Source organism: Lissotriton vulgaris, chromosome 5 (genome assembly GCF_964263255.1).
Source record: "Lissotriton vulgaris chromosome 5, aLisVul1.2, whole genome shotgun sequence".
NCBI lineage: Eukaryota > Metazoa > Chordata > Amphibia > Caudata > Salamandridae > Lissotriton > Lissotriton vulgaris.
The window spans coordinates 1,003,321,460-1,003,335,459 of record NC_141693.1 but is presented as its reverse complement, the minus strand read 5'-3'; the positions used below and the strand labels follow the sequence as shown (position 1 = coordinate 1,003,335,459).

The 14,000-nt window shown below is 44.9% G+C and overlaps 1 protein-coding gene across 2 annotated transcripts in view; it reads right to left on the bottom strand.

Annotated features, from left to right (window-relative positions):
* CRTAC1 (cartilage acidic protein 1) overlaps nucleotides 1-14,000 on the bottom strand; it is a 1,573,434-nt gene that overhangs the window by 18,839 nt on the left and 1,540,595 nt on the right. For both annotated transcript variants that reach the window (XM_086922610.1, XM_086922611.1), the window contains exons 13-14: nucleotides 11,037-11,079; nucleotides 6,109-6,252 (exon numbers count right to left, since the gene is read on the bottom strand). In XM_086922610.1, the coding sequence (XP_086778736.1) occupies nucleotides 6,109-6,252; nucleotides 11,037-11,079 (187 nt within the window). The remainder of the gene's footprint in view (nucleotides 1-6,108; nucleotides 6,253-11,036; nucleotides 11,080-14,000) is intronic.

The window sequence follows — 14,000 nt, the reverse complement described above, 5'->3', positions numbered from 1 at the left end:
ATTGCCAACTACATTCTTTTAGTACTTAAGTCTGAAAATAGGAAGGCACCAACAAAAGGAACTCAACAAAACACATTTAAATAACTCAATAAGGCTACCATTTCATTCAGCGCTTGACTTTATAACAAAAAATGATGCTGATGGACACATGCCAAAATACTATACGTAAAATGATATGTAAAATAGGAATTATACAAATAATAACAGAACTCCCTAGCTCCTGCCTAGCTTGTGGTCACAGGCATTTGGGCTTTCTAGCCCGTTCTTCCAGGCAGGCTCTCCACCTGCGTAGAGTGCGGTCCAACATTGACTCACAGTAGGTAGGACTCTCTTCTTTGAAATGTAATCTCAGTGACCGTCCCATCAGGATCCTTGTACCAGTGCACAAGACTTGGTCTTAGTGTGGCAGTGAGAACAGTCAGGCAGACTTTGTCCCTTGATTAAATACTCCGCTGTACTGGTGTTATGTTATGTTATAACAATTTATACAGTGCACAGCTACTCAGAAGAGCGTCCCGGAGCTAGAGACTTACGTCAAAGCTTATAAACCTAATCAGATGCACAGCACCTTTATTGGTCACGAGGGATTCTGCAATACAGCACTGCTGAAGCTTGTACAGTTCAGATTCTGGACACATCCAAGAAAATCTTCCCTGGCCACTGCATGCTCAGCTCATGCAATGGCCATGGACAAAAGAAGGCCCTGCTGGGCTGGTTCCAACGGGCCTTTGTACAGATGTTCACTGCCCCAGACAACACGCTGTCTCTCTTGTAGATGCAGATAACGATGGAGAGGGTGTGAGGAGCTGTTAGAAAGCACGAGTAGTAAATATAAAGCAACCAGAAACTACTGGTAAAATACTGTACTCAGTATCATCACATTAGGCATAAACACTAGGGGTGGGCGGAATTTGCGTAGTCGCGCTACACAAAGCTCTGCGAAATGGTAAAAAATCTCCGCGAGCAGGCAAAAGTTCATCGAACATGCGGAATTGCTTGTTCCGCCTGTTCGTGATGCTTTTTTCCTGTTCGCAAACGCTGTTTGCGTGCACTGGGAGAAATATCTTGCGAACACGCATTTTGAAAGGGCGAACAAGCACAAAACTCCGCGAAGAAGCAGATCGCAGAACTTTTGGCAATTCCGTGTTCTCCGCGGTACGCGAAATTACCCAAATTCCGCTAGCGGAGTGGAATTTACCGCCCAGGCCTAATAAACAGATTATGCATCACATTAGGCATAAACACATTATGCATTACATTAGGGCCTTGCACCCTACCAGTACCTCAGGTACTCACAGGCCAACAGGCCTTTCCTCAGGAGCCCATCTAGGACTTCCCCGCATTGCCCTATGTCAACAAGAGTCAGGGCACTAAGCTGCCACTGCAGCAAGGTGCAGGCCCAACAGGCCAGCACCAGAAATGAGGGCGAGGGTCTAATCCACCCTGGTCTCTCTAGAGATCCATAACAATGCCCCCAGCATTGAAGCTGCCCATGCTCTCGCAGTGTAGCTGAGAAAATCAGCCCTGGCACCAACCACGCCTTGAGAGCCCCCTTCACCAGGGCTCTTCCGGTGCCACTCACGACACCAACAATGCTCACTTCCAGCCCCACTCACCTGGGCTTTTCTCTGCCTTCAAGGTATCCGGAACTGACTGTGCGGAAACTGAGCCACACTCACCATTCTCTAGGGGGCTGAATGGTACTTCTCCAAGCTGTTGGCTGACTCTTACAGAAGCCAGGAGGTTCCTACCTCCCGTCGTTCCGTTCACAATTGGAGGGCAAGCAGCTGAGGGGAGCCCGCAAGGCTCTAGTCCATCTCTCTCACCCAAGCGGGGTATGCTCCCGCCTCTATCTCTGGTTTGGCGGCATCCCAATGGTTCCTCCTCGCCCAGCAGTCCTTCCAGCCCTTAAACAGATACAAGTCAGCACCAAAAAGCCCACCATACATGGGGTCACATCCCTAATATTTATACTCCACCTGTCTTTGTTCTGCCCTGGTACAGGTCTTGGAGAACCAGTCCCAGCTGGTTCTGGGGCATACTGAAGTACTTTCTATACAGTGCTCACACCCTCCTTTGTCAGGTTAATCTCTGGCCCCAGACACACCAAAGGGGGCGGAGCCAGCATTGAACAAGGCAGGCACAGAACTATTCAGGGTCATGGCCTACTCCTCCCACTACTCCAAACGCAGATCTGCCTATTCAGCCTAGTGCTGACTCACCCAGCCCCTCTGGAGCCACACACCTCACCAGCCCCTGTCACTCCAGATATGCAATACACATCAGGCAGGCACAAAGACACATAGCACACAGAAATGCCAACTTCTAAAAGGGGCATTTCTAAAATAGTGATATTAAATCTGTGAACACCATTACGCTACATTTATTATTACTATTCCAAACATACCAAACTTGACCACGCTGCTCCTCTCATATCTGGGATTACCACTGAAACACTTATCAGGGAATCCCCCATGCATTTCTATGAGAGGGCAGCCTCACAGCAGTGAGAAACCAAAATGGCAGTTTGTCATTACCAGGACATGTCACACATTTAAGGTACATGTCCTACCTTTTACCTACAATGCACCCTGCCCATAGGGCTAGCTAGGGTCTACCTCAGGGGTGACTGACATGCAGTAAAAGGGGCGGTCACAGATGTAGAGCACACACTTTATGTGTCACGTCACAGCGGCAGTAAACTGCGTGCACAGACCCTGCAATGGCAGAGGCCTAAGACAGGTTTGAAAGGCTACTTGGGTGGGTGGCGCAATCAGCGCTGCAAGCCCACCAGTAGCATTTAATTTACCGGCCCTGGGTATCTGAGATACCACTTTGCAAGGGCCTGACAGGTAAATTAAATACACCAAACAGGTGTTGACCAATCTTACCATGTTTACCACAGAGAGCACACACACTTTACACTGGACAGCACTGATAAAGTGCCTAGAGTACTAAAACCACTAACACCAGGTCAGAAAAAATACTAGGAGGAAGGCAAAAGGTTCAGGGATGACCCTGCAAAAAGGGCCAAATCCAACAGGTATAATTTGTTTCGTTTAGGGAAAGGGCAAAGGTTAGGGTGAGGTTTAGAGTTCAGGTGTGGGTTATGGAGAGATTAGTGTAAGTGAAACGGTCAAGGTTAGCTCTGGGGTAAGAAAAAGGTATGGGTTAAGGTTAGAGTAAGGTTGGTAATACAAACTTCTGTTAACATAACAGAACGTGTTTTTGAATTTGGGTGTGACAGTTAGAGACACAGTTAGGTTAGGATTCGCGTGAAGTCTTGGACTGGGGCTAAGGTTAGATTCAGGGTGAAAGTGTGAGTTAAGTTAAGTCCTACTGTTATGGTCAGGGTTGGGGAGAAGTGATGGGAGTCGCATTAAAGTTAGATGGAGTGGGTTAACCGCATGCGCGCTAGCGCAATTCTGCTCCTGTGCTGAGTTTTTTAAAACCGCACTTTACGTGACGAGCTGGGCTCGTCATCAGCGTGCGAGGAGGCTACGCCATGACGAGCCCAGCTCGTCATGAGCGTGGAAGGGGTTAAAGGAAGAGTTCATAAAATTCTAGGGCGGCTCCTCCGCTAAGGCAGAGGAGCATCACCCCACTGCTCTCAGAGCAGAGCAGCAAAAATAAATAATAACGTTATGTTCATTTTATTTTTTGTAGCTGCGGGGCTGGATTAGGGGAGGGCGGGGCTGATGGCACAGGGGGAGGAGTGGTTTGCACACTCCCTAAGTGCACATGACTGTTTGGCCAGCCGTCTTGAGCCGACCAATCAGGCTGCATTACACAGTCTGGTGAGGAACATGCAAAGCCTCCCTGCCCCCCCCCCAAACCACAGCACTCAGACCAATCACAATGCTGCATTGCAGTCTTGTGATTGGCTTAGGGGAGCTGTGTGCTTCCTACTGCCGTGATTGCTGGAAGAAGGGAGCTAAACAAGACGGAGGAGAGGTGGCAGCCGGCAAAAAGGTAAGTGGTATTTTTTATTATTATTAATTTTTCTCTCCCCTCCCGCCACCCCTGCCCCTCCACTGCTGTTCCCTGCCAGCCGCTACTGATAAAATTGAGTAAGTAGTCAGGATTTCAGTATGATTAGTAGGTGGTAGGGTTATGGCATCTTATAACATAAGGGACTAAGGGCCAGATGTAGGTAAATCCCATTTACCGATTTTGAAATACCGAATTTTACCGATTCGGTATTTCAAAATCGGTAAATGGGATGTAGGTACCAACATCTGGATTTTTTACCGATACCTTGAAATTCGGTATTTAGCGATTCGGTAAATACCGAATCGGTATTAGCTATTGAATCCTATGGGCCTTGAAGCCCATAGGATTCAATTCAAATACCGATTCGGTATTTACCGAATCGCTAAATACCGAATTTGTCAAGGGTGCAGGGGGTGTCACTTTGACACCCTCTAGCACCCCCAAAACGGGCATGTGTGCAATGTGGCACACAGACATGCCCTAAGGGCACGTCTGTCTGTCACATGGCACATGTGTACATGCACAGATGTGCATGTACACAGGAATCAGTATTTTACCATGGATTTGTATTCCATGGTAAAATACCGATTCTGAAAGGCATGTGCCAATGGAAAATTGGCTACCCACATTGCATTTTCGGTAATTTTACCGAATCGGTAAATATTACCGATTTGGTAAATTTACTGATTCGGTAATAATAACGATTCGGTAAAATTACCGAATATGTGCCCCTACATCTCCATAGCCCTTTACCGATCGGAAACGGCCGAAAATCGGTATTTTCGGCCGATTCCGATCGGTAAAGGGCTACCTACATCTGGCCCAATATGTGAAAACAAAATGCATTATGTCTAAAACTGGAAAAAATCTTGGAAAAAATCTAACGTGTGTTTTTCAGTCTAAATTCCAATACATTGACTACCTTAATTTTCATAGGATTTTCCCTTTTTGATTCAGACTTTAGATTTTCTGAATTAAGGGTCTGAACGTTCAACCTATGCTCTTTGGAAGTTGCCTCCTTAAAAGGACGCAAATAATCCTGGCGCCCGACAAGAACTTCAGATATAGCAGAATGAGGACATTGCGGAACACTAGTGTAAAGAGGATGCCTGGTTACTGAAGGGGAAAGAAGGGCATTTGTGGCCTTTCAGCTTTGTTTTTAAAAGATGCAGAATGCAAGAGAATTTTCCTAAAAATTTAGGTATGGAATTTGAATCAGTCACTGACAACTCACCAACTTTCATCCAACCTCCATCCAGTTTTATGGTTTAGTACTCATCGGAAGGAGACCAGGGCTGCCACCTCCATGTGGGCGGAGGTGCATCGCCCCACTGCTTTCTCGCAGTGTGAGAAGCTGAAACATAAAATGGTATTATCAATACCATCCTATGTTTCTGCTTCTTGCACTGAGAGAAAGCAGAAGGGTTTGGTTTGGGGCGGGCGGGCGGGTGTGTGGGCGGTCCTGCTCTAGGGCAGGGGAAGAGTGGCTTGCCCACTGCTGTGGGTGCTGACTGTTTGGTCGGCCCTCTGGAGCGGACCAAACCAGTCATGCACATTCTGCCTTTTCTCCATGTAGGTTGCATGCAGCCTGCATGGAGAAAATGGCCTCCCCATAGGCGCCTGTGTGGTTGGCGTCCCAACCAATCACAACACTGCCCTTGCCGCGTTGTGATTGGCTTAGGGGAGGGAAGGGAGGCTGCCTCCGGCTGCTTCCTGTTGCAGAGAAGACGACGCAGGACTGGGCCAGTGAAGGTAAGTTAAATTTTATTTTAATTTTATATTAAATTAACCCCTTTACCACGGCCCCGATTTTCCCGCAGTGCGGCACTTCCGCAAAATGGGCGGGGCCTCGTCGGCCATTGGCCGACGGCAGCACCGGGGAGGTAGTGCTGCCGTTGGCCAATGGCCGACGGCAGCAAGGAAGGGGTTAAACCTCCTCCCGCGTGACCGCTTCCCAGCACGGTCCCCCACCCCTGAGTCATGCCAGCCGCGACTGAAGGAGACAAGTGTCAATTTGTGGTGAAAGCAAAGTTAGCAAACTGTTGGTCTATCACAAGGTCATGATTGAACTCAGCCGAAGACAGTGTCACCCCCACCATCAACAAAGTAACTCACCAATGCACGCCGTTCCATCCTCACTGGGCTCAAAGCCACGGCCGCACCGGCGGTTCGGGCGGCATCGGTATCCTCCATAGGTGTTGATGCAGATCGGTTTGTCCCGCGGGCAAACAAATGGGAACTGGATACACTCATCTGTATCTGGAAATTGAAAATGGAACGTGCATTGTCATCTTTCAGTTTGTGTTTTCAAATGAACTAGATTCTGATGATAAAAAGCTATCGAGAACTACTTGGATTGTGCTTACACTATTGTGCATTTCACCACAAACCCCAGGATACATTTGCTTACCTAGCCCATTCACAGTGACACATTGTCATCGCTGTGACTGGGCTCATACAGTATAATATATGATAATAAAACATTCATATATGACATTTATGTAGCTGTAGCACACCCTGACATTTCTCTTGCCATTTGACAATACCTCCTATTTGCTCTCAATTGCCGACCTCCGAGTGATGAAATTCTGGGTGGCCCTTCTGTGACTCACAAAAGTGACATAAGGGCTAAGCAAGATTCTGGGAAGGAAGAGCTCTTTCACCAGTGCCGAGGATATCACGCTGGTTCTCTCTGGAACAAGTCTGACACATTATGCTGAGGACTGCCTCTTAAAAATAGAGCTTTTTGTGGAACATGTGGTCTCATTTAGAAAGACAATGTGGCAACCCTTTTCTCATGAATGCCAAAGTGGGAACATAGTACTAGAAAACCGAAGACCAAATATCGTACTCCAAGCCTGCTGCTACCTACAAACTTACTTCCAAAATATTATAATGGGAAGTACATAGATATGTAGGTACAAGTGTGCTATACTTAACTCCTCATATGTGTACCTTGGGGATAGATTATTTTCAAAGTACATGGATGCTGAATTAGGATTAGTAAATTGATGGTTATGTATATAAACGTATCTTATATTCTTACCTTCACAATATTTTGGTATTCTATAATTTAAGCAAAATATTTTTGTGGGGTGATATTTGTGCCCTCAGTTTCGTACATGGTACTGTAAGGGGCGATATAAACCTTACCCACTATATGGCACAGAGACAGGTAAGGTCTGTTGATTACATGACAGGCTAGAGGATGTGGCACTAGCAGTCAACTGTGGAACCAGGTTCGAGTCTCGGCGCCCGCTCTACATCCTGTGATTCTGGGAAAACCACTTAATCTCCCGTTGTGTAATGTAACTGGTGCTCGTGTAAAGCGCTCCAATACCTTCGGGCGAGTTTGCACTAAAGGCAGTACTAAGACATAAAGGGCGTTTTTTTCCTACCTGTTTTGCCAAAGCTAATGTTTTACACTGTAGGCAACAACCCCGTTTTCTTTTATGGCACATATCTTTGATAACTGCCTGATAGTTTGTTTTGCTAAACAAAATGCAAGAAAATCGTTTTTACAATATGCAATATTTTCTTGGTTTGTAAGACTATCAACCTCATGCTGGTGAGACCGGAAAGGCCCCCCGTCAACGAAAAACCCAGTCTCGGTGATCTCAGTTATTCAAATACAAATCCAGCAAATCGGCATGAGTTTTATTAAACATGTATGTAATATTTCTTATCCTAGACTACCGCCTAGAGGATTACGTCGGAAACGACTGATGCAAACTACAAAGCCCACAGTGCAAAGTACGCAGTGTAAAGCCCATTTTAAGTGACAGCCCTGTCACTTAACATGGCGGCCTCAAGTTTGGGGGTATTTAGCTGTAAAACATTATATAGCAGGTCGTGAGAGCCCACTATCCCTGTGTAACGCCTGTATCCAATGTCCTTATTACAATCGAGTTATGACTTCCAAACTGCGTATTGCGACAGTCAGCAGCCAAGGGGCAAGGTCACGGAACATCATTGCATCTGCTGTTTAAGCAACAAAACGAGAACTGGCTTTTCTTTCTTCTGATCTACTTTCCTAAAATGAGCAATAATCAACAGAAAGGATATTTAAAGATAAACCCCGACCCCACTGAATACCTGCGACAGCTGCAGCCTTGCAGTTACTATTTCCTGACAAGTTGCCAGGGGTTTAAAACATTTTTTAGCTCGGCTAAAGGATCTCAGGTGCTCCGTTAGATTTAAGCACATGATGCATTAAAGAAACACTTTATTTATCGATGTCACGTTAGAAGCAATCAGTTACTTTCGGCTACTATATAGCACACAGCGCCACGGCAGCCGCACTCTGTCACACTTTATATCCTCGGCCCTGACAACCTGTCCGCTCTACTACAACTGTCGACCACACCATAATCAGTGAGCAAAGGCAAAAGCCACTAAATCACCCGGCAGTCACCCTCTCAGACGGCTGATGGAGCGGCGCTGCTGCAGGGTCCGCGCGGCCCCAAGGTTGGGCTCAAGGTTGCGGGTGGATATAGGACCAGTTAACTATAGGAGCTGAAAGGGCAGCTCGGATGAGCCATACATTAACGTTCTTTCATGTAGGATAGAGAGAGATCACATTCGCATTCATGTGACGAGATGCCCAATAGTGGAAAAGCCTCCAAATACCAACAGAGGGACGCGGGTTCGAATCTAGGCTGGACAAAAAATGCACGAGTCTGAACATTTTTCTTAATCTTCTGCGCGTAATGTGTAAATAAGCAGAAAATACAATGCCATTGTGGACACGTGGCATGCCAACAAAATATTTAAAATTATGAATCCCCAATCGATGTACAACGATCTGTTGCTCTCCTGTTAAATTAATTTAGTATGAATGTCAACACATAGAATTATAGCGGTCCTGTTTCTTTGCCACTTCGTTCTGACATAGGGAGGATTTTACAAGATGCTTATAATGAGGCAAGTTTATTTGAACACAACCACTTAAAACTTACATCTACAATAAACGGAGTGAGCCTGATACTCTTTTTCATTTCTAGGCCTGGGTTTAGAGCTGATGGTGCCCAGCGCGACAATGTTTGTTGTTGCCCCAATGACCTTCTTAGCTATGTATTCCCTCACTACCACCCTCACTACCACACTTTAAAAGTACCCATTAAGTCTCCATAACCACTCTCTCTCACAAGAATTTCTTCTGTTTTATAGTGCCACTCATACCAGTGTAGGTTGTCAGAGCACTTTACAATACACAGAGACAATGAATCAATTTGTGTGTAAATCAGTGCATAGAAAATGTTACATAAGACAGAGGGCTTGCAAGGTGTAGGAGGCACATGTCATCCATACTGGTAGGCAGGCTAGGTTAAGAGTTCTTGGTCTGGAAAAGCACAAACTCAGAAGTTAAAATTTAACATCATGGTTAGGGGTTCTCTTTAATAATAATAATTGATTCCTGCCCCAGTGAACCCATTTTGCAACATTAGGATAATGAAAGACTGGGGAAAGATTGTAATGCTCTAATCTATATCTTGCAGTTTACATGCAGCTCTTTGATGACAGTTAATAGCCCATAATTTCAATTTATAAACTGCAAGCAACAAAGGATCTCTCTGACAAAAGCAGTAACCCACTGACCTATTTACATTATATGAACTTTGTGATCAGCATGGTACACGTTCTTTGCAACATGGAACATTATCCCTCAACACTACCTCATGATGAGACAAAACCTTCACTAGACAAAACTCTGATCCGTCTCCAGGAAGAACATTAATCACCAGAGTTATCTTGCCATTTTTTTGTTACCTGAAAAATTGCAAAAGGCCAGGAACGTGGCAGCAGGTGCTTTTAAAACCATGATATGCTTGCAAGCACGGAGCCCCTTCACCCTCACTCACCGGAACTCAGCATCTGGTGCGGTGGCACCAGTCGCACCACACCAGGCCCTGTTCATGCCCTCAATATTAGCTAGATCAGGATATGAAGTTGAATTGGGCAGGAGTGGGTTTACATACTTGGGTGTATTGAGGGCATGGATTCAAATTTAAGCCTGAATTGTGAAAAGACACATGGGAGCCTGCTATCCCTGTATAAAGACGGTCTCTAATTTTCTTATTACTTGTAAAACATTGTAACACATGGGAGTCTGCTATCCCTGTATAAAGTTTGTCTCTAATTTCCTTATTGCAATCGAATTGTGACTCATATTGCCTGCTGCTAGAGCCAGCAGCCAAGGTGAAAGGTCACAGAAGGTCACTGCATCTGCAGTTTAAGCAACAAAAAGAGAACTGTCTTTCTTCCTTCTGATTTGTTTTTCTATAACTGAACAGTTATCAACAGTAAGGATATTTAAGGCAAAATATTTATTTGCCTACACCATCGTAAATAAAGTAAAGATAGACTCTGCACATTTCTAGACATTCTGGGTTACAGCATTTTCATAACCTGTTTTACATTAATTTGACTCTGATATCTTTTTTGCAACAAATTACTAAGTGTTTTTTGTGTTTGATTTTGAAGTACAGATTCTACTCTCATTCTTCATATCTGCAAAAATATCAAAAAGCAAGACACCAATGATTTAAGCAATTTGTGGGAAGGGGGTGGTGTAACTATAAGGACTAAAACATCCTCTGTTGTATAATAAAATGATATCAGAGTTCCATGACCTTATAAAGGGAACATGCCTTCAGGCTCATTCCCCTATAGGATCCAGTGGCGTAGCAAGGTCAGGTGGTACCTGGAGCGTAACATTTCTTGTCACCCCCCTGCTTGACAAAATGGGAAAATATGTGTTTAAAACACATATTTTTGCCATTTTGTGACCCCCTCAGTGATGACAACCAGGGCAGCCCGCACCCACTGCACCCCACTTCCTACGCCACTGATAGGATCACAGGACTCTGTGACTTGCAATATCCTTATAATGCATAACAGTAGGTACTATAGCTAATACATATTTATGTGCAGTAGGGTTAGTATCGCAGGAGGCAAATATTGGGACATGTGCTGGACCCAGAACATCACTACCTGAAGCATAGATACACAAGACTGCATAGTGAATGTGGTGTTAAGCTCACCTGCACAACGCCCATTTTCATTCAGAGAAAATCCTTCGCCGCACTGCATAAAAAAGACAAAAAAAAGTACAACTGATTTGCAGGAGTAGTGCAGAGGACCAGATATTAATCTTCAGCTGCATCACCGGTTTCACTGCTGACATACACTCTGTTCCCTTCAGGAAATGATTATCTTTCAAGATGTCGATTGGTTGGGAATGGAGTATTTTGTTCACCAACATTTAATTAAACAATGGATCCATGCCCAGTGATCTATTCATCTTTGTCTGTGATGCCTTCCTCTAGAATGCAAAATGAAAACCTCTATCCATTCATGGAACAGTTAGCCGCTTTATGGAGGGAACTCTGGATGCGCTGTGCTCAGCATCCATTTCCCAAGAAAATGTACAGCATGATCTACAGACTTTGCTAGTCTCCAGCCTGGTCAGTACTTGGGTACAGCCACTGTGCCCAGTGTACACTGATTGCTATTCCTGACTATCAAGCAGGCCCTGTACCAAAGGCCCGCTCACTCTCGAGGTGAGGTCTCTGGGCTCTTTGGTTACGCTCAGTAGTCTATAATTGCATAAAAACGAAATATGGGCAAGTTCCACACGCCTCGCTCAAATCTTTGCCGTGCACTGCTCATGTTTACATGTTCAACAGTTTCCAGTGCTTAATTTGAGCCAGTGTTTTCTGGTGCTCAACACCGGCACTTAATTGTCAACTCTGGGCTTGCACCAGTCTCCCACATGGTGACTGCCACACAGGCCATACTTATAGCTTTGGAGGCCTCATATAGTCTGACTTGTGACACTTTAAGGAGTGTGATGGTTAGTAGTTGTGTTGGTATTGTCACCGGCAGGGGCAATGAGTGGTGCAAGTTGCAGTAGCCTCCTGACCAGGGACCTGGCACATTATTTTTTTTTTTTACAAATTAAGCACTGGCGGTTTCGGAGTTATTTGTGCTTAAACTCCTCTATGGGAAAACCATGCTACAGAAAAAGTGACAATATTTGAGACCTTCCTTTATAACTTTTGAAAAAATTAACCAATCAGCACCAAATGTGGCATGATATTTGTCTGGAAGTCTATGGCAATTCCACAAACTTTGCTGCGCATATGTCTTTTACATACATACCCAACACAAACCGTATGACTCGTGCAGCCCACCATATTGTTCACATACCTTTTTTCTTTATGTCTGTGCATTGGTGTTATGCCTTCTGTCTGAGCACAAAACCGCTGAAACTAGCCAGTTATATTAAGAATGCATACAGCACACGATATAACTTACAGTTGACTGCCATGAACAAAACTATTTGGAAACGTGACAGGTAGATAAAAAAAGTTTTAACAAGGGGTGTGCAAAATTCTTGAAATCTGCTTTTCAGGAATTATGCAAAATGTTGTGAAAATTTGGTGAAATATGCCTAATTGGGCATAATGCAATGCTGTCCTTGTGCAGTATACTGCTCCTTTGGATGACAGCTATCACAACACTACTACATTAGATACATTTCCTCTGATTGACACAAAAATATTGTCTGATCTATTAGTACGTGTTAAATCCGGATCACCCGATGACATCTGTCCTCCACACATATTTAGAGAGGTAGGACTAGCCATTCCCCAAGTTGTACTTTCATTGTTGAATGAATCACTTATACAAGGCAAGGTCCCTAGTAGTTTTAAGAACGCCCTGCTCATCCCACTGATAAAAAAACGGGAGCAGACCCACTTGATCCGATAAATTATAGGCCTATATCCCTTTTACCTTACGCATCCAAAATTCTGGAAGCCTATGTCTCCTCCTGCCTGTCCAAGTTTATCGAAAAATCTGAATACTTGGAACCAAACCAGGCTGGTTTCCGTCCCTGTCATTCGACGGAGGCCGTGATTCTGGCTGTCCAAAATACTTTAAGATCCAATGCTGATAGAGGCATACACCAGGCCCTTGTACTCCTTGACCTGTCGGCCGCGTTCGACACGGTTGATTATACCATTCTTGTCAACCGTGTCGAACAGGCCGGCCTGAGGGGACCTGCCTTAAATTGGATCACCTCCTTTATAACAGGACGCTCGCAATCAGTGAGACTTGGCACCTTCACAGCTCCCAAAATTCCAGCCACATGTGGGGTCCCTCAAGGATCCTCACTATCACCCTTATTATTTAATCTTTATCTCCGACCATTACTTTACTCTTTAAGGAACTCCAAAGTTACCATCTACAACTATGCGGATGATCTCCAACTTGTCTTCCCTCTTAACACTGCTGACTCCGTGACAGAATTCCAGAACACTATGACACATATACAGAGGTGGATGAACCTTAACCATCTAAAACTTAACCCAGGCAAGACAGAGCTGATCTTGCCTGGGAAAAGTGAACTGAGCTGGGGCCCATGTTTTTGGCCACCTGACATGGGAGCCCCACCCACAAAATCCCTCTCTGTTAAAAGCCTGGGGGGCACGCTGAGCGCAGATCTCTCTTTGAACGGACAAGTTGGAACAGTAGTCTCCGCTAGTTTTTTCCAACTCAAAAAAAAAAAAAAATAGCCCAGTTCCTGACACAATCTGCTCTTATTCAGGTAGTCCTAGCCCTTGTTCTTTCCCGGCTGGATTTTTCCAACAGTCTCTATTTGGGACTCCCAGTAGGCCAGTTGAAAAGACTTCAGCTTGTTCAAAATCAAGCAGCTAGGCTGATTTGTAGACAATCTAAATGGCAGCCCATCAGACCTGGCATGGAAAGATTACATTGGCTACCTGTAAAACAAAGGGTTGAGTTCAAGACTGGATGTATTATTTTTAAAGCCTTGCAGGACACAGGCCCAAAATTCATCAGGAAACTTTTTTCTAGGTACAACCCTTCATTAAACCTTCGCTCTGCGCACAAAAGTTTTTTGGTTGTCCCTTTGTTTAAGAAAAAACGTCTGGGGGGCAACTGTTTTGATTATCTTGCAGCCACCTTTTGGAACTCTCTTC